Source organism: Lepisosteus platostomus, chromosome 6 (assembly GCF_059453375.1).
Source record: "Lepisosteus platostomus isolate fLepPlt1 chromosome 6, fLepPlt1.hap1, whole genome shotgun sequence".
Lineage (NCBI taxonomy): Eukaryota > Metazoa > Chordata > Actinopteri > Semionotiformes > Lepisosteidae > Lepisosteus > Lepisosteus platostomus.
The window spans coordinates 57974221-57998290 of NC_142616.1; the positions used below are offsets into that span (position 1 = coordinate 57974221).

At 41.7% G+C, this 24070-nt stretch overlaps 2 protein-coding genes across 7 annotated transcripts in view; one reads left to right on the forward strand and one right to left on the reverse strand.

Annotated features, from left to right (window-relative positions):
* The window catches only part of slmapa (sarcolemma associated protein a), a 70613-nt gene extending 52859 nt beyond the window's left edge, over nt 1-17754 (reverse strand). For 2 of the 5 annotated variants that reach the window (XM_088636588.1, XM_088636587.1), the window contains exon 1: nt 16258-17753. In XM_088636588.1, coding sequence (XP_088492714.1) covers nt 16258-16455 — 198 coding nt within the window. In that variant the 5' untranslated portion in view covers nt 16456-17753. Of the gene's footprint in view, nt 1-15781; nt 15932-16257 lie in introns of those variants that run through there. The other 3 variants (XM_088636585.1, XM_088636590.1, XM_088636589.1) reach the window with 3 other exon arrangements.
* A 5412-nt stretch (nt 17755-23166) lies between these two features.
* Nucleotides 23167-24070, forward strand: part of dennd6a (DENN/MADD domain containing 6A) — a 32230-nt gene continuing 31326 nt past the window's right edge. The window contains exon 1 of one of the 2 annotated variants that reach the window (XM_088636600.1): nt 23167-23559. In XM_088636600.1, the coding sequence (XP_088492726.1) occupies nt 23347-23559 (213 nt within the window). In that variant the 5' untranslated portion in view covers nt 23167-23346. The remainder of the gene's footprint in view (nt 23560-24070) is intronic. The other variant, XM_088636599.1, reaches the window with a different exon arrangement.

The window sequence follows — 24070 nt, forward strand, 5'->3', positions numbered from 1 at the left end:
TTTCAAAAGTCACAAATGTCTTCTTCAAACATTAAGTACAGGATCTATTTTAGAAGTGAGAATTTTAATCTTAAACTGCAAATTACAAACTTCCTCTAGTTACAATGGGTTTACGATTATTGATCAGTAGTAATGCTATTAATTTCCTACATTGCGTCCACAGAACTGTTTCAGGCCATCCGCATCAGCACTATGCTTTCACTTATAGGCTTTTCTAAATAGCCAAATGATGGCAGATGCCTATAGATGGCAAATGCTTTTCTGCTGAAAGCCAGGAGCAGTAAATAAAACCACCTGATGAGAAGCCAGTTAATCATCAGGTCACAGGATTGCAATCTGACAGTGCCCTGCAGGACTAATGACCACAAACACAGGTGTTAGAAAGAAAAGTGTGAAAAGCAGTGCACCAAACAAATAAGGCCAGTGCAGTGCTTCGTTTCAGAACGTCAACGTCAACTTGAAAAGATGTTAACTTAGCTCCTTTAAAACAAAGGTGTTTTATTACAGCTGGATCTGCGTTCGGAAAGACCTAAATTCCAAAATGAGCTCAATCACCGAGAATCCAAGTGGTCGCTTACCAACAGCATTTGAACAGCTTACAGGAAATAGAAAGTGCTCACTTTCTGATTTTAAACTCCATGTTACCCACGAGTCCATCCTCTACATTACATTAAGCATATGAACAAATTGCTAACCAACAAAGGCTTAATGAGATGCCCAAAGCAATCTTGACAATCCTGACGGTTATATCCAGCTTTGCCTGCGAAATTCACACATCTGAAGTGGTATTGGAGGGACCCCAAAATTGTTTCTGTAATTGCTTATCCTTCACAGGGCACTTGACATCTCCTTGAAACTGAACCACTGAATTTATTCCGAGCACAGGTGATGCACGCTGTTAACATGCAGCCGATTAAATTGCAAGCCGTGTCATTTAAATGTTCTGTACACAAACAAGAGCTGTTCATTTGGCTAAATGCTTTATAATACCCATGGCCAATAAAATAATATTTTGGGTACAATGGTGTCTGATCTTGTATGCTCCCAGAATCCAGGCAACTGCAGACATAGTAGCAGACTAAACAATTAGCGTGCTTAGCAGAAAGTGTTTGGGTTGTGGAACCAATGTCCTGTCACATCTCGCACACTGACACGACTCCCCACTCAAACATCATACTTCACATGGGCTTTACAGGACAAACAACTGAATTTAGCCCCTTCTGGATAGCAGAAGTCTGAAAAAAATCTTACATTTCAGACTATTGCATTAAGAAAACTGGGAGAAACTTAAGGAGAACAGCAATCAGATGTGCCAGATAGACCAGGAGCACACCTGCACTGTTGAGATCTGGCTATGAAATTGAAAACATATAGGATTCGTGTTTTACTTTTTAATATTAGACAACAGGTGACAAAGGGTATTACACAGTGACTCAGCCTTTGGACCGTGTCCAACCAAGCCCAGGGAGGCATCAATATTGTACATCTGGAAAGTATTTTACATGTTAAAACCAAGGTTTTCTCTACCATATCTGATGCAAGACCACGGTGAAAATCCTAATAAAAATATACTGACACCCATATGCTAATGTATGATGTTTTCCTAAATTTAAGAAAAAGCATATTGCACACAAATGGATTGTAAAGGTAAAAAATTGTGTTTAGCAATTTTATTCTGTGTTTATTCTTAAGGCTGTTCCAACCTTCACACCAGGTCTGAGCAGGACAATGTGTTTCCCACTGCCACTGTAGGCAAACTGTTTACTTTGTGATGGAGGCTTAAGAAAGGAAATAAGCTTGCCTGAACCAGGGGTTAAAACTACATAGTTCCTTGGACCCTTCATTTAAATTAGTATCGGCTTTGTAACAATAATCTACTCATAGGTGCATTTTACGTATTCTTCCACAACTATCCAAAGTTGCAGTTTTGGCTGTGCCAAACCTCTTGTGTACTATACCATTCCCAATACATTTTAATAAGTGATGTTTCAATCCCACACAAAGGATAATTATGAAAAAGTACTGAAAAACAAAAGAACTCTTATGTCCAGATCTGCTGTGAAACAATCTGAATCATTCATCAAGTTTAGGCTTGTGATCAAGGTAAACATGCAGCTGACCAGCTTAGATTCATCATCCAAATTGTTCTTACTTCATAACACCACACCACACCTGGTCACACACCAGGAAAATTCTACTTAGCACAGTGCACTCACAAAAACCAATAATGAATCTTACATTTCACCGTAGATCATCCAAACTACTTCTAACATCAATACTTTCAGGAGTTAAAATTGTATTTTTTACTATTAACTCTACTCTACTATGACTTGACTCCCAATATCACTATACAGGAAGCTCAACATTAATTGTTTAAACAGCTGTAATTAAACCTTACACATGCAAGTCAACCCTGCCACAGACTGGTGTGAATCTGACTTTATGACTGCCAAATAAAAACATTAGGACAACATCACCCACTGTTTAAAATATCCCACTGAGCTTAGATTAAAAATTTTAAACAAATGTGGCCATTAAGGTTAGGGTTAGGGTTAAACACAGGTTTCTAGGAAGCAGAATATCCAGAACACATATACAGCCATGTTCTGTGTAGCTCTGATTATGTAGGCACAACAAAGAAATAGCCAGCTAACTTAACTTCACATTCTAAGATATACTTCAATGTCTGACAGGACTTACAGCACGGCACAAACACTTGAAGGCATAAATCCAATGTTTTTTGGAAGTCTCCAATCCAGCCCTGTACAACATCTCCGCAGTGATTATTTTTATTTCAAGTCCATTTCCACAATCGTTCACCCTTGTAAGCTGCAGAACTCAACAGACCTGCCTTTCACAGTCTGTCATTACTGCTCAGCTTGGAATGAAACGTGATTAAAAAACCTTCAGCCATTAACAAACCACTGGAACTAAAACCAAAAAAGATAAAAGCTTAGTTATGAGTTAGCTATTAAAAAGAGAACAGGGGGGGTATAAGAACACCAACTGTACAGTTCAGCAAAAACACAACACTAAATGGATGCCCTTTCTTTGAGCCTCTTATATTCTGCTCCACTCTTCCTAAATTCTGTGCCAGCAGCCATTTCACTGAGTACACCTTTACACTTTGTTTTATCTATCCTTTCTCTAACTGCTTTACCCAGTACAGGGTCACAGGGGAGTGAGTGGGTGCTTATCCCAGCTAGCAAAAAACACAGCAGGGTACACCCTGGGCAGGACGTCAGTCCATCATAGGGCATACAGACACTGACACACACTCACACCAGGGCCAGTTTTTCCCAGAGGCCAATGAACCTACCAGACGTCATTGCCACTATGGGGGGAAACCAGAGTATGGAAAGGTAAAGCCCATGAACATAGGGAGAACATGCAAACTCTGCACAGACAAGTACCCCATGTCTGGAATTCAACCCGGGGCCCAAGAGCTGTGAGGCAACAATGGCTAAACACTGTACTTTTCAGTATGCTCTAATTGTTTCTTCTATTGGGGTGGTGTGGTGGCTCTGAGGCTAAGGAACTGCGCCTGTGGCTGGAAGGTTGCCGGTTCGTATCCCGCGGCCGGCAGAGGAATCCTACTCCCTTGGACCCCTGAGCAAGGCCCTTAACCCCAGCTGCTCCAGGATGCATCGTATAAATGGCTGACCCTGCACTCTGACCCCAAGCTTCTCTCCCTGTCTGTGTGTCTCATAGAGAGCAAGTTGGGGTATGTGAAAAGACAAACTCCTAATACAAGAAATTGTATATGCCTAATAAAGTGATCTTATCTTATAATGTCTTCTCTCGGCCAAGAGTGATGAGCCCCGTCCCTCTTGTGGGGAGGATGAGCAAGAGGAAGCAGCCATGGCTTGACATGCTGGACAGGGCAACCTCCGCCCCACTGCGCCAGCTGTGAGCGGCTGCCTGGAAAACCCCATTCACGGCCGGGCGGGGATGTGACCAAAGTTAGGGCCCGGAAAGCCTGCACAACAGCACTCAAACGGAGCTCCGAGTGGACACCCTGTCTGTTTCGTCCTCTTCGCATCTTAATCACACAGTGAAGATGATCTGGTCCCCAAGAGGAATATATACCAGAACCACCAAAAAGGTGACTTGAGGGAAAACCATAAAACTTCAAAGAACTGATAAAATCAGCACAATGGTGGGAAAAAGAATTGTGTGATTCTAGATTAAGGATCAATAGGAGGTAATAGATTCTCACTGGTAATACCATACAATTTATTTTCTTTCCTCCCCATATAATAAACCACACCACACACAGAAGGCACAAGAATTAAATTCTAGTCCCTGACGATTCTGAAATTCATGCTGCTCTATGCACCTTACCTTTCATGATAACCAACTTTGCTTTTTCTACATTATGCACTAAATGCTATAATTTTGTAGGTGCAGTACTTCAAGAAACCCGATACAAGACTGCAGCCTTTGCGGCCTTGAAAACAAACTGAAATGTCACCAGCCAAGTGCTTAATTACAGAAAAACCATTTCCGACTTACAATGATGCCCTCTACAACCGCCTTTATTAAGAAATCTTTCCGATATATTGTGACTGAGGTGAACAAATCACTCTTGAGACGCACACAAAAAGTCCGGCTAAACCAACACCACTTCCTCGCAGCTCCAGTCGACACGCTGGGAGGAAGCTTTCAAAAACAAACGGTCACTACGGCAACTGCAAACCAAGAGCGATGAAGCCAAGGCCAAACCCAGACTCCTGTCCTGCCCTGCCCCGAGCTGGGATTACCGCCACCCTGCAACGCGCAGAACGAGACATGACCTGCAAGACGAAACAAAACCACGACTCCCAAGTGCAGCGAACAACAACAAGCACGCACAAGACTGCAGCCAAGTCCAGAGCTTTTTTTACATATTCGAGAGAGACGCAGGTACAGTCACAGGACACCCTTCAGAAGAAGAGAAAAGAAATTAAAGATATGGCTTTGTACTAGAAATCTGGATAATTTTGGATTTGTGAAGGTAGCAACACACTATCAGGTCTATGTAGAGCAGTGGGTAATGCTTCTTATGTTTGGTGAAAGGTACTGCACCCATAAGGGATTATCACCTGTTTAACCAAAGATTAACTCAAACAACCTTCAAGAAAGGGATAAGTTTGAAAAATGCAGACCAGATTTCCTTTAAAATGAACACTGAACTTTAGGCACTGCAACCCTCAGACTATATTTAGACTGTGTAACAGTTCTTCCAAAATGTTGTACAGTACAAGGCACCCTGTCACTCATCTACTGTCCCTACAGCTTGTTTCACTGTCAGGCAATCTGAAGCAAAGGGGAGTCCCATTACTGAGAGCATCACCCTCAGAGGCACGCATTCAAAAGGAAGACGGCTCAAGACATACTCAAGATGAAGGGCTGCTGAAGACGCCAGCTGGATTTACAAGCAACTGACCCAGGCTCAATCACACCTTTTCCTCCAGGAAGATGCCCGGTTAACTCAAAATGCTGGGCTTCATCACCCTCAAACTGAACTACAACATTTTGTGCAGTTTAAAGCCAAATTGAAATTGAACTTGAAGTCACACGTTGCCTACTTCTGACTCTTCAGCAAAGATTCAACCCCCAATATGAAATAGCTGTCTCATGGGGATAAATATGGGCACAAGAGAGAGCAGACATCATTCGGTACTGCCGCATTCAACTGTAGGCCAGTGCTGCTAGTGTTCAATATGGGGGTGCATTCCAATTGACAGACCAACTATTTTCAGACTTGACATCAGAACTCGGTTCGCTGGAAATTTAGAGCAGCAGGCAGTTGTCTCCGAGCTGGTCATCCATAAGAGAGGCAGCAGTGGAGAAGGGAAAATGTTCGTTCAAAAGATGCTCCTTTGAGCCTTTTAAAATACAGACCTGGTCTGGAAATACATCTGGGTGCTGCAGGGGCAATCAATCGGACATACTCTCCGCCTCTTGCAAACAGGATCATGTGCTGGTTTTATTTGCTTGGCTTATCCCTTTTCCATGAAAAACCAAACTGAAAACATTATGACAGCCTGCTAATGTTTTCAGCATAAGAGATAAAATATTTACAGGGCTATGCTTTAAAAGCACAGGGTATAGATTTTCAGAACGAAGGTCTTCCACAAATCTTTCTTCAGTTCCCTACGTATTTACATTTCCTAAGTATGGTAATCATTTGTTTTTTTTTTCTACTGTACTTTAACCTCTCCAGAAAATTGATACAAACAGAAATGGAAACAGAGGTACAAAGTTGACAGTTTTTAAAATGACGAAAGAAATGATACTGACTCAGGTGAGTAATTCAATATCCTTTTCCAACATACATTTCAATGATCCAGCTGTGAATTACACATCACTCTTTAAACCCAATCTTTCTACAGAGTGCAAAATTATTTAGACAACTAATCTGCAGAGACACTGTGGGTTTGCACTCTCTACATTGCTGAAAAACAACATTTCATTTTTTATCTTTGGTGGTTTAATTTGAGATCTATTGGTTTAGACATGTATGTTGAACCCATATGGAGAGAGCTTTGCTGGAAAGAAAGGTACACTGATAAAATTCACTTAAGACTGATAAATAGCTGCAGTGATCCCAGCTGCAATGTAAATTATCAGCTTCCAAGCTTGGGAGTCATCCTGCATAATATAGTGGCACTGGGCAACAGTAATTAATGATTCATTCCTGTGCTTCACATAAGGCAGTAGCCCATCTGGGTCAAAGGCTTGCCAGTCCATAGATCGCAGAGATGGTGGGTGTGCAGAGTGTCTTAATTTACTCATCTGCTGTCAACGACTTGACAAGCTTACCTTATCTATTTAATAGCATAGCCCTCCTCAGTAGGAAGTAGGAGTTTACATTTATAAATACTCCGAAAAAATCATTACATCCCATAATTCATTTGGCCAGGAAGAGTCAACAAACGGATTTTTTGTTCTTAGTCCTTATTGATCAACAATGACTTCATCTCTAATCCTTTAAATTGAAATTCTAAATCAACGTACACTAAAGGATTGTTTAGACTGGAAGAACTTAACATGCTGACTGAACAGCACCCATAAAGCATGTACAAAATGATGTATAAACAAGTGCTGTTCGGACTGCTGCCTTAAAGCACACGACAATTGAACCAGTGTACGGAACTGAAACCGCCTTTTTATGATCAATTTAATTGAAATTGGACAACACAGAAATGCTACATAAAGCAGCCAAATCTTGCTGCATGTTAAAATAAGGTTCCCACCTCCTTATCCCCTTTTCTACATCAGCAAGTATACAGGATGTGTTGCTGAAGCGAAATGGAAAACGAACTGTAAATATTTAACAGTCTGCCATCCACGCATGACATTAATTCCCTCTTCCCTGTACGGCTGTGTTGGAGCTGTGGGAGCGCTCAGTACACGTGAATCTAGACTGCAAAAACAGACTGTGCTGCAGCTGTACTGAGCACAAAATGTGGTCCGTTTATATGGCAAAAGCCAGTTATTTGCTTAACACCAGTTATTATTCTCACCACTGGGAGAAAGAGAAAATGCTTGTCAAGACAAAACAGAGGACCACTGGTACGTACTTGCATATTACGGTTAAGATAGCCAAACAATGTAAGTAGTTCTCACAGTTTTTATCAATGCACTAAAACACTGTATCGCTGACCAAGCTTGTGTGACAGGGAATTTGGCACAGACTGTTGAGTCACTAGTGTGGCAGCATGGGCCCAGTAGTTAATCTCAGGCAGGTCGCTGCCACCCCAACTGTGACCTTGTGCTTCTCGGAAAAGGGAACCTTTTTTTCCCCCCCCCGCTCTCCTAAAGTAATCAGCTCAATCTGTAGACGGACTGCCATCAGGGCAATTCTGGAAACAGCCAAGCATGCCTCCCCACATACAAGCTGTGAATAAAAATGGTTTCCATTTACAGGTTACTGAGAATTGCGAATGGTATTATCCATGTCAGTGGAAATGTAGACTACACTTCACAGCTATTAGATTGTCTCTAGTACACAACTTCACTATGTTATTGCATTTTGTCTCCATTGCTTTAGTGTAGACCCTAAGTATATGTGAATCATATCTACACAGAAAAAGAAAAGTCTGATTGCTTACTGGTCTATTTTCTTAAAGATGTTTTTTAAAATTGTGCCTCTAATTTTACCATTTTAATACAAAGCCCATGCAGATCATGTTCGCTATGCACAAAGCCTAATGTGTATTTGTGCTGACAACATTTAGAATTTTTAGTTCCATTCTGGGGGCATTTGAACTGACAATGGAAAAGCTAACTAGAACAAAGAATGCCCCTGTCAACAAAAAGATCTTGGCATGACACTTTCAAAATCTCACAACGTACTGAAACACCATTATCTTTCATCATTATTCCCAAGAAAGGGCATGTGCGAATCTTGGCATGTTTATGGCCAGGAGAATTATGTCCCATGTTGGGAATTGCCAGATAAACAAATCACTTCGGAAAAAGAAGGGATGAAGTTTCAGCAATGAAACAGATGGGTATCCCACAGCCTACTGTATTCTTGGACTTCAATCATTCGAGATCTAGAACACTTTAACAGATACGTTTGCATGTCCAAAGAAAACAGCTGCTGTAGCACGTACAAAACATTAGAAAAGATAAAATAATAAAATAGAATTGCTACAAATGACATGTACCTTTGCACCTTAAAAATGTATGTATGGATTTAAAGGACAGTTAAATAGTGACCTCAAGCCTTTAAAATGTCAAGACAACAAATGTAGCAAATCAGCACTGGACTGATGTTGGCAAATGGCGAGTGGAGTGGCAAAAATGTAACTGTTAATAGAAACAGTGGTCTCAACAAATCTCAAGGTGCCACCCAGGTAGAGACCTCAAGGCTGCAAATCACACTGGGTATGTTTCAGTTTAACAGCCACTTCCTGATATCCCCTTCACGAAGTTTACTCAGGCTGAGAAATTTGTGTAACATGAAGAGCCTGTGGTGTTGCAATAGAATACAACCTGAAGCCAGAGACTGCCTGTTCTTAAACTCCCTGTACTAATCAGTGCAGTACCTTCTGCTCACATTCACTTTGAAAACTGAAATGCCTCTTTTCCATAGTCAACCTGTTTATAAAGACAGCGCGTCTTCAGCTTAAGTTTCCCATTAATTATAAAATGGAGGTGGGATTGAAATGTCACTCGACAGAAGTTAAAATAAAACTACTGAAGTACTAAGAAATGAAATTATCTACATAAAGAAAATCTTAAGCATTTGTTAAATAACAAAACCGTATCCAAGGACCATCGGTACCATCTGTGCGATGGTGAATCATCAATTCCCTCCTAAAAGGGAAAGTACTTAAAAACATGGCAAATAGTTCCACAAAGCTGATCTCGATTCCATATTTTAATTCAATACTAAAACACGGACAAAATGCAATACAGTGACCTAAGCAAAATATTTGAATTAAATCAAAAGAATTTCGTAGGAAACCCAATTGTTTACAACAGGACCGACATCCTAACGTTGCATGCTGACAAACCATCTTAATGAGAAACATCTTCAGGAGCACGGTTTGTTCAAGACGCAGCTGGAGGAAATCATTAGGTCACTCAACCTATCAACCAAAAGAGCTAGGCAGGCTAAATGAATTCATTTGTTTGTAAAATGTATCTTCTGCTTGGCAGCTGCTTACAACTGTTAGGATGTAAGGTATTAACTGACCTATGAGAGAGTCTGCAGTGAGACATTAGTTACGATGTATACTGGGAAAGATTAATCTAATAAATATAGGTTCTTCGCCTTTCAAGTTATTATATTGCACGTTGCAAGGTTGTATGAACTTCTTGGTTGCTCAATTGAATGTTTTCTTCCTGTTTAAAAAACAGTTTTCAAGCCTGAGGAAAAACCTGCCTTGAGAGAAGGAAGGGAAAAGAAGTGAACATTTAAATCAACTGATTAATGTGAACTGACTACAACAAATTTGAAAATAATCAGACCGACACGCCACAGGCGCTTGAAACTTCCTCGCTTCAAGGAGGCGAGAGTGACGTTGTCTGTCACCAAGAAGATACCCAAAGACCGAGCAGCAGAAAAGGACCGTCCTCGGTTTCTGCTGAGCAGTGTATGTTTGTGGGTTAACAGGACCTGCCCTGTTCCCAATGATACTTAGATAAACTTCAGCTGGTGCAAGAAGAGCTACTCAGCCCCATCACCATAAAACTGAAAAAGTCACATGATCCCACTCACAGATTAAATGCACCAGCTACCAGATTGTAATATTTTACTAATTGCTTACTCACTTTTACATAGTCTGGCAGCACCATTTAAGAGTCATCACCTACTCTGACTTGATATCTGTGCATTCAGCATCCAGATGCCAGTCAGCTATCCATTCTTAGAACAAGGCTGCATGTCCAAGGAGACAGCTATTTAAACCTATGGACAAAGGCTATGGAATACCTACTCAGATGGTGCCTACAACTAGGTCGATGATTATGGTAAAGATTTGGATGAAGAATTTAAATGTATGTACTTGAATTCCAATCAATACATCTTGTGCCGTTGTGTTATTATTACAAGTAGCACAACGGTCTTGTTAATGTTGAAACCTTCTGGTTATACATGTCTGTCCAGTGTCTTGAGAAGTCAGTCATAACAGTGCTTTATAACAGAGCTTTACTGTCCAGACCAAGCTAAAAGGGTGTAACATTTGGGTTGGGTGTGACTTGAAATGCATACAAAATGTTAAGACTCAGGCCAAGTTAAGTGCTTTATTACTAATTTATGAATCAGTTTTCCTTTTAATATACCAATAATACATTTTCATTTTAGTGAACAAACAAGTAGTTTGCGGGTACTTTTTTCTCAAAAACTTTCTTTAAATCATAACAGTGAATAACAATAGTCAGGAAAACGTGACCAGAACAAATTCTCTATTATGCTTAACAGTACAAAAAAAGCTTAATTTTCTTTTATAGTATTGCACTACATAACGCAAACACTACGTCACCTCCACCAGCCACTCTTTTGCATTGTGAAGTATGCTAATCCAACTCCAAGTCTTTTTTTGCCCTACCATTGCATGAATTTATTTGCCATAATTGCTAGCAGAGACGTTTTAAAGTGTAGGGTATCCCCCATATAGGATGTGGTGTTTCAACAAGCTGGGAGCAGTCAGAAACTGCCCTGCAGATCCCCAAGCACTTGGAATTAGAGACCTGCTTGGCTCTGGCACAAACCATCAGACCTTCAACTCGAGCAACAGTCAGGAACCTAAACCTTCAAGAAAAAGAAAAGCCCGAAACCCCAAAAGAATCCAAATCAAATCTTAAATTCACAAGTCCAACATGAGGATTTTTTTCCCCCCTCAGGTTACAGGAATAACCCAAGACCTAGAACTCGAAAAAATAAACTGGCTTATCTAGAATGGGAAAACCTCCTATGAAATAGAAAGAAAAAAAAATCAGATAATGTCTTAATACCTCAAATACATAGCAGGTTTTACTTGGAATTTAAAGGAAACCGACAACACCCAAGATTAGCTAATGACAGACCTGTAGTTTTTAATAAGGAAAATGTGTTGAGGACAGTTAGCACATGTTTCTCACAGAACAGAAATTATTTCCCAGACGTCATTACATACTTTTAAGACCTCTACATTAAATATTTACTTTGTTCATTTCTTGACATTATGCACTTTTACATTAATCTTTTCTTGCTCATATTAATATTACCCCAACTATTCCAGCAAACACCAGATAAGATAGCAGATGTTACATAAGGCTCCACATAGCCTTCAAAGCACTGGGTGAGGTAACCCCCTCCCTTACCCACTGCACAGTCACTAAAAGTGACCTCTTAAAAAGCCCTACAGAAAATATTGCTACCACCTATACAGTGATATAGGAGTTTGGGGAGTTGAGTACAGAAATCATGAGAACAGTTTAATCTAGAGCAAATTCTCAGGATATCCTAAGTGAAAATACGCAACAAACTGCACAATGCCAGAGAAGAGTTGGGACCAGTTAGCTTGCAGGAAAAACAGCACCTTCATTAACTTGCTGGGGCTATGCAGCAACATTGATCTGAGATACTCCTTTTCTGCCAGGTGCTGTAGAGCTTCCAGCATGACAATTAACTTGTATAGGTCTCTCCCAAGCACATGCAGAGCAGAGGAATCCTACTCTGTTGGGCCCCTGAGCAAGGCCCTTAACCCCAACTGCTCCAGGATGTGTTGTATAAATGGCTGACCCTGCACTCTGACCCCAAGCCTCTCTCGCTGTCTGTCTCTCTCATGGAGAGCAAGCTGGGGTATGCGAAAATATATTCCTAATACAAGAAACGGTAAATATGGCCAATAAAGTGATCTAACAAGTTGTTTTTCACTGTTCATTATCCTGAATCACATGGGTACATGACAAAAACCAACTGATACCCAGCTTTAAAACAATTTTCTAATCGCATATCATATGCCTATTACCTTACAAACTAATAAAACACATGATGAAAACATGGAAGAAAGACCTTAAATACCTCCAGAAAAGGTTCCCAACATTGATATTTTGACTTCAAAGAATTTAATACACCTTTCAACTGATCCACTCCAATTGTACTACCGTAACGGCACTTATTTAAAAACTGATCAGACCCTTACAGAACTGTACTGACTTTTCATGTTACAAGATTCAGGACACCACTACATTTCCATCCGCTCAGCTATATACCAGAAGCCAAAAATGTTCAAGCAAAATTTAACACTCTACAATGAGAATTAACACATATATGCGATTAAAGCCATTTTTCTTACAATTACAAATCACTTGAAGCAGAAAAAACAAACCTACTACTGAAAGGTCAGATCTTGAGAGACTCAAATAAACTGGACAATTTCAATTTTTCAATTACGGAACTTTAAAAGGGTAAACAAATTCCACAGATGTACAGTAATGTTTGCCCATGCCCTTATCTCAAAGAGGAAAAAGGTTAAGTATTTTCCTTCAGCAGTTTAAAAGGCAGCAGAGATCCCCCACAAACACCTTCTACTCCCTGGTTATGGGGTGTGGAAAACTGGGCTCTGGGACTCCTTAAAAGGAGTACAGGAGTTCCCAGAACACCCTGCAATCATTACAAAACATATATGTGCAGGGCTACATTAAAATTCTCTCATCATGCTAAATACCTTCGTTTACTGCAGGTTTGTCAAACTATCACTAAATGCATTTCCTTTCCGGCTACAGTGATGTTTAATATTAAAGGTTCATTTTCAAAGACAGGTCAATGCTGACAAGACCAGGCGGAGGCCACTTTGGAATCTGAAAAACGATCAGCGCGTAAATAGCAGCAGGCAGAACTACACGACAGTGAATACTTTACAGTAAACAAAGCCTGGGGTCTTTAAAAGAAAAGGTTATGACACAAAACAGTTGCAGGCTAGCAGCTTGGGTGGCTAGCGTTATGGATGAGGGTCCCGAAACAGACCGGTCCCTGCTGGCACGTCTTTGAGCGAAGTATTTTACTCCCAGTTCAGCCAGTTGCTGGACCAACGTCTCTTCCCTTCTGACCATCAAGCCACTACATGTTACACAGGGGGACCTCCAGCTCGGCGAGCCTCTAGGCTTGAGCATTTTACCTAACGAGACCGACAATGAAACAGGCTCCAACCCCAAATGTCTACAAGCTTGACTTTCTACAAATGCTGCCAGCACTTGCCAACCCAGTCCAGCCACATTCCTCCACATGTTGATCTGACAGGGTGAAGGAGGGAACGCACGCGATACTCAGTGGAGATATGGCTGTCCGACGTAAATCACTTCACTGGAAATCTCTGGCTGATCTGCCGTGAAATGATTTCGGAAGACCGGTCGTCTCTTCCCCCACTTTGCAAAAAAGATGATCCACAAAGAAGAAATTGCCTAACGTCAGAAGCTGAACAAATATTACGTAACAGAAGGCTGCTCTACACCGTTTGATTCACAGTCCAGACTTGTTTTCATTTGAAATCGTCTTGATTTCTGTTACCGAAGAAATGCAGAGAGAAAAAAACTCTCTTCTGTGACTGTCTTAGGATCCTGATTTGCAAAAGTCTGCTAGTAGAAAATATCAACGAATGCTGACAGAACTCCTCATGACTATTTTTAAAAGCCAGGTAAAGACAAGAAATCTGTTAGCGAAGTGGATTTCTCCAGGATGAACAGTGAAGAATGGATCAGAGGGTACAAGTGGAAAGTACACGGAAGTGTATTTAAAACCAGGAACAGGAGGCACTTCTGTACCCAAAGGGTGGCGAGAGCACGTCACTGAAGCCGAGATACCCTGCTTTCTTTCAAGAGTGGGCTGGATGGGGTCTCTGGATCAATTAACTACCCAACAGACTAAGGCCAACAGGGTGGCCCAGTGGTTAGTGTTGGCACTGCAATATCCTGCAATGTGTCTTGTGTCCCACCAGGAACACCCTGCCCGGCCCACCACACCCGAGGGGCAAGTGCCTATGGAAAATGGATGGATGGAGAGAACTCTGGAGAGAAAGCTGTTTGGGGGGGGGGGGGGGGGGTTGATTTCAAAGGTGTGCTGTGAAAGAGGCAGTAAGAGTCTTGTCTCCTTGTAGTTTGACAGCTTCTCCTATCTAGAAATCTTGACGCCCAGGGAGAAGTCAGGATGCATACAAAATAGGAGAATGTGAAATGTGGAATACAAGAAACAAGTACAAAGAATACTACTTAAATCAAATGATGTCATGCTTAAGGTTTTAAAATCTCACCTGAATAACTATTTGCACTTGAAAAAAAATTTAGAACCCCTGATCAGAGCCCTGCTCAATTACACATTTAAATCTCAAATGTAATTGGGGATACAGAATGGGATAAAGTATTTTTAAACAATATCTTAGCACAAAATGGCAGTTGGCACTGGTTGTCTTCAGTCAATATCTAGGAATCTATATTAGTTGTTAGCCCTGCTTATTACAAATAACTTATTTTCAAGAGCCATTTGATTTTTTTTTTTACACAAGCAGCCATTTCTGTAAACCCAAACCAGCACATACCTACCTACACATTATCTCGTTAGGAAGTGACATTTTCTGTCCTAAATTAAAAGGAACCCGGCCAAATGCAGCTCAGTCAAAAAAAAACCTATTCATGCCTCAGCTGCAACGGCACAACACTGTGATTTGAAGGGGACTGAGAATATAAATGCCTGTCAACAGTCACATGTCTTCCAGGCATGCTGCGGGCAATATTAAAGCCAAGAGAAGAATCAATAGACGTGAATGAGGGGGGGGGATGACATTTTAAATATTAAATTTACACCAGGTTGATCTGTAATCTGTAGAGACTGGACCTAGTCATAGTCATCAGACGGGATTTCACATGTAAACGGTGCAGCAGCACATTCCCCGCTGCGTCTCACATCGTGTCCTTCCACACTGCCATCCATGTTGCTCACATGGATAAGGACCAAGCATCGTCCGTCTTAACGGCGATCTCGGGATTGCGAATGCTTAATGAGGGCACATGCAAATGACACGGCGCAATGTGGGTGGAGTGCGATAGCCAGCTGCCCCTTGCAGCGAGAGTAGCTCCAGATCTGCAGCCAGCTGTGCTCAAATCAAACAGGAATCGTCCCCCCCGAATCTGCGGGTCTTTCCATTTGCCCTGCAGGTTGTGTCCGCTACCACACAACGAGAGAAGCCAGGCAGCGACCGCAGACAACCCTGTAGTGCCAACCTACACGGAAACCCAGCTTTAAAGTCTTCAACCGGTAACAAAAAAAAAACAAAAACAAAACAAAACCAGCAAGCCGATTCCTCACCTGCTCCACCAAAGATCGTCCGCTTTGATTCTCCGGCACTGAACCTGCTCTGTTACCCTTCTGGTTTTCTCAACACACGTCTTAGGTGTGCTAACCGCCCTCCACCCGCGCCGTGCAATTACTAACAACCCCTTCACAAGCCAACAACTCCCTATCCAGGGCCCTATTCCCAATGCTGGCTGTTCGCAGGTTTTCCACAGGCTGTTGCATCGGCTATATTCCCCCAACATGGTTTCCAGGCGAGGACAGAGGTAGCCTGGCGCTTGAGGGGAGGGGGGGGGGTGAGGCTCGGCATGCTCTAATGAAGAACGCCATCAGGAGGAGGAGGAGGAGGAGGAGGAGAGGAAAAACAGCAGCCAGGTAACTCGCTACACACGTCGTCCCCACCCCGGTGCAAGCCCGCAACCCGCGCTCGTTGCCCAGGGCGACAGCCCGCTCGCTCGACCCGTCCCGCACGCCTGAAAGCGACGCCTCACCTTGCCCGTCTTGTGGTCGAACCACACCAGAGCGTGGTTCCTCGACAACACCTTGCAGTCGAACGTCGCGTTGTTCTGGGCTGGGCGGCAGCGAGCCACGGAGCGCCCGATCTTGACTGGCTCGTCCAGGTACACATGGCGTTCCTGAAAGGGGTGTGAATTCGGGCGGCAGGTAAAGACGGCCAGCGCTGAAGGCATTGATGATGACTTGGGGGCGTCGCTCCAACCAGACACGAAAGGCGAGGCTGCTTGATCCAGACTGGCAAAAACTTTCGATTCTCCCCCCAATTTCGGTTTCCAAGGGAAAAAAAACCCCAGAAAGAGGCGATTGCGGGGGGAAAAAAAAACAAACAAAACAAAAAAAAGGGGTGCTATACTACATAACGTCTTTAAAAAGATCTAAGTGCAGGCCATCCTTTCATCCGTCAGCAAGAGACCCATTGTGTCATACAAAATCCGCTGCGCTCAGGAATACCTTCTCTTCCATAAAAGTGTTATCCCACTTGCAGGCACCACCAAAGCCTTGCTCATCAGTCAACATTGAGGGACTTGATCTTAAGACAAATGTACCCGATTCCCCAAAGGTACCGATAAAAAAAAAAACAAGATCGCTGACTCGCAGTGTCGAGTGTCACACGTGAAGATTTTTACACATTACAGGATCAAAGATGATCATTTCACCTACGCGCCCGGTGATTAAGACTCCTCATTGAGGGAGACTTAGCTCGACCAGCTCATCCCCCCCGATCTCCACCGGCTAAAACCCCCGTCACCCCCTGAGTGTTAGTTTCTCGTTGTTTCAACACAGGCGTTAGGCCAAAAATAAACACACACACAAGTTATCGCACAAATCCAGGAAAAAAAAAGGTATTTCCCCTCTTCTGAAATACCACATTAGCTGTGAGGCTCATTTACCACTCCCCGTTTCAGAACAGCCCGAGTGTTAAGTCAGCTTCAGCACATTCGTCTGTGGCAAAAAAATGCGCATTTCTTCCTCCTTTTACAACCAGATACCGCCGAGAGAAACAATTCCGTCTCTTTGACAGTTTCTACTGCATGCCTGAGTTTATAAATCCCCCAGCTGCCCCGATGGGCCTTACTCGTGAAGTGAGCTTTAAAAACAAAAAAAATCCTTTTCACTCCCGGGAGCTGTAAGCGGGGCTGCAGCGCAGTGAACTTTCCTGACCCGAAAATCAAAACAAATCCCCTCCTTTTTTTATTAGCAGACGCGGAAATTTTAACACGAAAAAAGCTTTCGCTGCCGCTGTTGTCTTCTTCCGTGGGATCTGGAACAAATTTCGCGTTAAGCCATAAAGTTACCTTGGCGTTCAGGAGGTCCCGCGGAAATTGCAAAACACTCTGCCGGCAGCAGTATTACTGCCCACCCCGGTTAAACTGAGGACAGACCCGGACGACTTGCCCTCCTCCTCTAGTAACAGCCGCCATACTGGATATGAGAGACACACTCAGACCGGGCTGCGTCGCACTCAAGCACGCGACTGGCTCAACGTCGTAAAGAAGTGGGCGTTAACCGAGGGCTGAGACGGACAGGTCCTCCTCCAATGAAGCGCGAAGCTTCGAAAGCAGTAAACCAATGACAGCAAAGCAGGAGACGGAGGTTCCTTCTAGCTGTTGTAACGAGGTGGTTGGAGTGGACACGAGCCAATAAGAATTCCGGATATGAATGCTTGGTACGCCCAATAAACGCCCAGGGTTATGTGCTGAGGAAAATGCGGAGCGTTTTTTTATATGTAGCAGCTCTGTTGCAACGTCATGCTATCGGATCTACGTCGGTGTGGGAAAAGTAGTTGTGGCAGTCTGCTATTTGCACATTAAAATGAATCGAGTTGAAATTAATAGTTTCAAAACAGACAACAGGTTTACAATTGAGATATTTCGAGTTCATGAAAGCTCAAGTCATTGCAGAAAATGTTCATAGGCGTACCGGATAAGACTGCTCACATAATTAAAAAAATGCTTAATAACAATGGATGAACCCTTTCTTTCACAAAGGGACTTGGCTCCATATAAAAGTGTGCTATTTTTATAGTTCAGAGTAGATTGAAATTAAAATAAATATAAGTTTAAAAACGAATCTCTAAGTATATATGTTGGAAACAAACCCAATAGGTTTCCGAATATAAAATAGCCAGGAACTACTAACTGAATGAATTCAGTGAGCGCTAACCTCTCCGGGAGTCTGCTTTCATATAGCTCGAAGTAAAGGGGTATGGACTAGTGTGTTGATAGAAACAGCTGTCACACCAAATGGGGTTGCCTAGTTAGGGTCTAATATCACCCTGGACAGGCTAAGCCTATTGCTTTATGCTGTGTCTCTAAAGAGAATTAAGGGATTTATTCCTTTCTAAATGTAATTAATTTGACCCGCAAGCAGTCAAATACAATCATTTCTTTTGGATTTACGCTTTTCAGGGAAGTAGAGGTCAAGGTAAAAAAAAAAGCCTATTTCATTCTCCCTCCCCCCCCACACACAATTATCAGTAGTCCCTGTAGCTCTTAAAATCTGTAATGGCTGAAATCTCTCTGTAATAGGAATTCCATTTCCATTCTTTTCATTCTCTGTCGAAATACATCACGCACAGTCTGAGCTCTGTAATCCAGACCCTGCCATTTGGAGTCACGAAGCACAGTCTCCTATGCTGAAACAAAGGCATCCGCACCTAGGCCAAGCTGATTGACGACTGACAATTGACGAGCTGCAATTTCTGAAACAAGTTCTGTTTTCACGGCAGCACGGTGCCCTAGTGGTTCAACAGTTTCTGACCCAGTGGTTAATTGGCTTCTGGGAACATTGGCCCTGGTGTGAGTGGAGTTTGTGCGTGTCAACAAAAAGGAAATCGTTCCATCTATGGCCATCTTAATGCCTTTTCAGAACAACTGTGCACTTCAGAGCTGTCTCAGGAGAAAGGCATGTGTTCCACTGCTGTCATCTCATTCTTTGCAAAATCAATTTTTGCAAGAGCAATTCACAGTAACAGAGGACGTGAGGAAGGGTGTTGTGTATGCACATTTATTTGTTTCTTAGCGATCATATCAGGAGAAGGATATTTGTAACCAAGATCCCTTCCACTGCTTACAAGGATGACTGGTCAAGGAGCAACGGTTGGACCAGCACTGGTATTAAGCAGGTTTGTTTGATGCTCAATTGTAAGTGGTTATCAAAAATGAACTTTACATCTTTGTTCGTAAAAATGATGTATAGCCCCTCATTATAGTTGATAGCATTAGTCCAACATAGGCCCTTCATAGTTAAATTATTTGGGAACGTAATCTGTAATGATTCCAAGGCCGAGACGATGAATCTTTGGGCTGTTCCCTTTAAAAGCCATCTCAGATGGAAAAGAGAGCAGTGAGACCTCTAATTGAGCAGGCGCAACTTGTAATTATTGGATAGAACTATGCACTGATGTCACTCTGTCTTTGCCAAAGCTGCAAAAAGCAGAGTTCTGATACAAACATAGAAGCATGAGTTTTAATCTTAACACATATTCCCACAAGCTTATAAGAAGAGAAACTGCACTGAATGACTACAAATCATCTAGCAGTCTGTTGTTTAACAATCAAATGTGGGCTCTCTGTGATCATGTAAATATGGTTCACTAACCTTGTCATGTGTAATAAGGTACGACAGAAGAAAAATAGGTTCAGCTTACTTTTTTGGGTAATGAAAACAACTGTTTGTCAGCTGGGAGCATTAAAAAGGCAGAGAGCATTATGGGTCATGGTAAATTGTTATGTCAGGCTTAATATGGGAAGATCTTGCAAATATTTTGTTGCTCAAAGGAATAAAGGTGGAGCAAGAAGAGATAGGAATCATAAAAATGTATTTATCTACTTAAGCCAAGGTAGCCCTTTTTTCCTCAAAATAAGCATTACAGACTCTAATATGGAGCCAGGCAAAAGCAGGAATGATTTGTTAAAATCCATTGAAAAGCATTTACAACACAGTATGCCCTTGTTAAACTTTTTGTGATCTCTGTCTCAAACATGAGATGAGCATCTCTACGCCCCAATCAAGGTTTGATAAAACTATGTACAGGATAGCATATTTAATATATCTTTTAATGGGAGTATTCAGTCTAAATTAATCAATTTATTACCCAACTCCAAATTCTGATGTTTGATCATGTCTGAGCAGTGGGAAGACGTTGATTTAACTAGTGTGCTGGTGGAAGAGTAAGGTGAGCAGGTGACCCAGGCACATTTTGGCTTAGAGTTTTAGGGAGTTGATGAATGACTAGGGGCTTATATTCAACTCCAAAATTAAATCTAACTTGCACATATCACTATACTATGGTGCAATGCTGAGAATCTTAGGAAGATTAATTTTACTGGCTGGTCCTCTTGTTATCTTTTAGTAAAATATGAAATCTTTAAACATTTTTAAGGATTTCATAACACTGCAATTATTTTTTTTTCAGGCAAAACTGACTTCTTACAATCCAGAAACCTCCCATAAAAACTGGACAAACTTTAAAGGAGAGGTTATAAGTCCAGTTATGTTTATTTTGAGTGATGCTCTGTTGTCATTGTGAAAATTGTGGAAAATGCAGGAACTTAAAAACAAAACAGCACTCATAAGCATTGTACAGCGGGTATTTAATTGGATAATGAACTCCTGCAGTTGCTCAGACGGACTAAAAGAATGAAAGTATTGTCGCTTTTACAGAAGGCTTGACCTAATTGCATTAAGATCTGAAAAATATTGTGATCATTTGGCCATGCTGAACTGGAATATTGAACAGAAAGGATTTACACATGGAGGGTGAAGGCTATGAGAGAAAGGAAATTGGGAGGATCCCAGAAAAAGATGAAAAAATATGTTTTTTAAAAAGCAATTTAAAAACGATTTGATTATGGGTATTCCATCAGTTTTGTTATATAGTGTGTCTGTTTACATTGTAGTGACTAACTGGCATATTTGCAGATTAATTCTTTGTTGGTTTTTAATGAGAAATTCACATTTTTGTAATAATTTGATGTTGTAAAGTCAAAGATCAAGCATGAATGAAGTCACCGAATAAAATCAGTTTTAATAAGTTAGCTGAGGCATGATTAGAGTTTACGGGAGAAATTGAATCTCATACCACTTGAGGGAACATTCTGTCGTTCGGATGACAAAGAGACTTTTTGCATTTTGAAGCATTGCCTGTTGTCTGCTTTTTGAGAGCCTTGAGTTACTGTGGCTGCCTGTTATTGTGCAGAACAGAAGAGTGGCACTATTGCCAAGCGTTGTGCTAAAGCCATTAAGGAGCCATTAATTGCTGCCCTGATTCTTTATCTATTGAAACCAAGTCTGTCTGAACAATTTCATCATAGCAGGGCTGCATTCCAGTGATGTTTCAGCTGGGGCCCTGTTGAGGAACTACCTGGAATCTAAAACAATGAAACCAGTCTCCAAATTAGCGGTATTTTAAGTCCTTTCGTTCATAAGCAGATTACTGCAATATGAGTTTCAGACCTTTACAAAACATAAGGCTACAAAAGGCACCTGATATACACATTTTATACCTGACTATCTAGGTCTATGTTTATGGTGAAAGCTTAGTAATAGATAACGAGTAAATTCTTACACTGACATTGACAGTAGAACAGTCTGCAGAGAATTTGCAAAAATAAAGCACTTCTTTTCAGTGGGAAACATATGAAGAATCTGATTTCTGTTTATGTTGGGCCGCTTTAAAATACAGCTGTCAAACCTACCAATTTTATGATGTTTTAGAGATTAAGGGGCTGAACGTGCAACAGAGAGCACAAACGTCAGAGGTTGCAGAGATCCAATGATTCTGCTTATAGAAAAACTGAAGAGGAGGCTGGGCTGGGACGTTGATCAGAAAAAATGCCATTTATGGTCCAGAATCATGCCTATTTCAAGGCAGATGTAATTTAAGAGCTGACCTCTGGATGAAACAGGCCTCCAGCCTTTAAAGGCATAGTAATTGTAGGAAACTGTCACAATAGACTGCAGTAGCTGTGCTCTTTAGTCTTTGTTGCATTGTCTTACTGTATGTTTCAGATTAATATTCATTTTTCTTTTCATAATCAATAAAATGGGTTATATTGTACTTTGTACCTCTTGTTTTTTTAAGAATACCTTCACTGTGAACCAAAGTCACCAATGAAGGTTCAAAAGATATGACATACCAGTAGTTATCACCATATTTACCATTTCAAAAATTTAGATGACAGGCAGCCACAGAAAAGGCTCAACCTCTATCATCAGTTCAAGTAAAATAATGTAATGCTCTGCATCACACAGCTGGCTAAAATGTCCCAATTCCAAGACAATTTCAACCATAATCTACTGTGAGCTTTCCATATGCATGATTATGCCAAAACTTTATGGTTATATGTCTGTCTGTATCTGAATATTGTGTAGTCCTGTCTTCAATACAGTCATGCATTCTGTGGACTAGGAGTATATAAATGGTAGTTATAGCAAAGCCAAGAATGGGAGTAGTTGAATATTATTATTGTTTCACATAGCATATAGAGGGAGACTTAAAAATTAGATAGTAATACAGAAATACAAAGCCATCTAAATACCTGAAGAAAATAAAAATAGAAATGGGCAAAAAAAATAAAACAAACAAAATTGATACAACAGAAAACACTTCTGTTGTCAATTTTTTTTTCTGCTAACCTCAGATACTTCTGGTTACTGTTTGTTTTTTCGCTGCCAAGATGTGCATTTCTCTTGAATTTTTTGGAAGGCTGAGGTGAATCCTGACTCCCATTCGAGCCTAGAAGGAGTTATTTTTACTCCTCCTTCACTGCCGCACAAAAAGCACGTTTGATTACTATGTTGAATAATTCGTGGAGTCCATACTTTGCAGTTGTAACACAGGTTCGTGTCTCTTTAACTCAGAGGGCGTTCCAGCGTTCGGTAACCTTCCCACGTTACGCATCGCAAACTGCTGATGCGGCGCATCTTACGTCGCTTTCTGGAGTCTGGGGCTTTGTAGCTTGAATTACAGGATTTGTGTTGGGTTCACCGGGGAATTGGGTGGAACTATTGATCCGGAGCGAGGGGAGCCCCCATCAAGCAGTTGCTAAAGTGAAAGTGATATGGCCTTGCAGGGTCAGGAAGAGATCGGAGAGCAGATCGAGGAAGCTGGAGACCCTCAGCAAGATGTCAGCATCTCCCCAGTGGAGCAGCAGCCCGAAGGGCCCGAAGTGGAGGTCGGAGACCAGCTGCTCCTGCCCTGGGATCGCTTCTCGGCTTGGCTGCACTGCATCTGTGTGGTGGGCTTCGATCTGGAGCTCGGGCAGGCGGTAGAAGTAAGACTGGTCACCGGCGTCCCTTCTCTGTCAGTTCCCCTCGCTATGTTTTGCGCCTGGTTCTCTCGACTGCATCCACATTAGATGGGGGATTTTTTTTAATTGAGTGAGCATTGCCTCCATAAAACGAAACAGGCAGAACTCCTCGAAAAGTTTGGGGCTGTAACACCAAAACGACAATTTTAAACGCGAAACCGTCCGAAAGACTTAGATCCGCTTAGTAGCCCATTGGATAGCAGGCTGAGGGTGCACCATATTTACTTTTCAACCGTGGCTTTTTCAGCAGAACAGTGTTGACGCAACCGCTAAATTGTCCCGGTCTCTTTTGGTTCGTGAATTAAACCAGGATTTAGAGGGAAGTGTAAATTTCGATTCGTGACAGCGAAACTGTCAGAACAAAGACCAGTTATTTTTATAATGCTACTGTATCTTACTGAGCTATGAACAAGGCCATAACCCTTTGTTTAACTTGGTTTCAAGTGGCCAAGAACAGCTGTTTTCATAGAGCCAG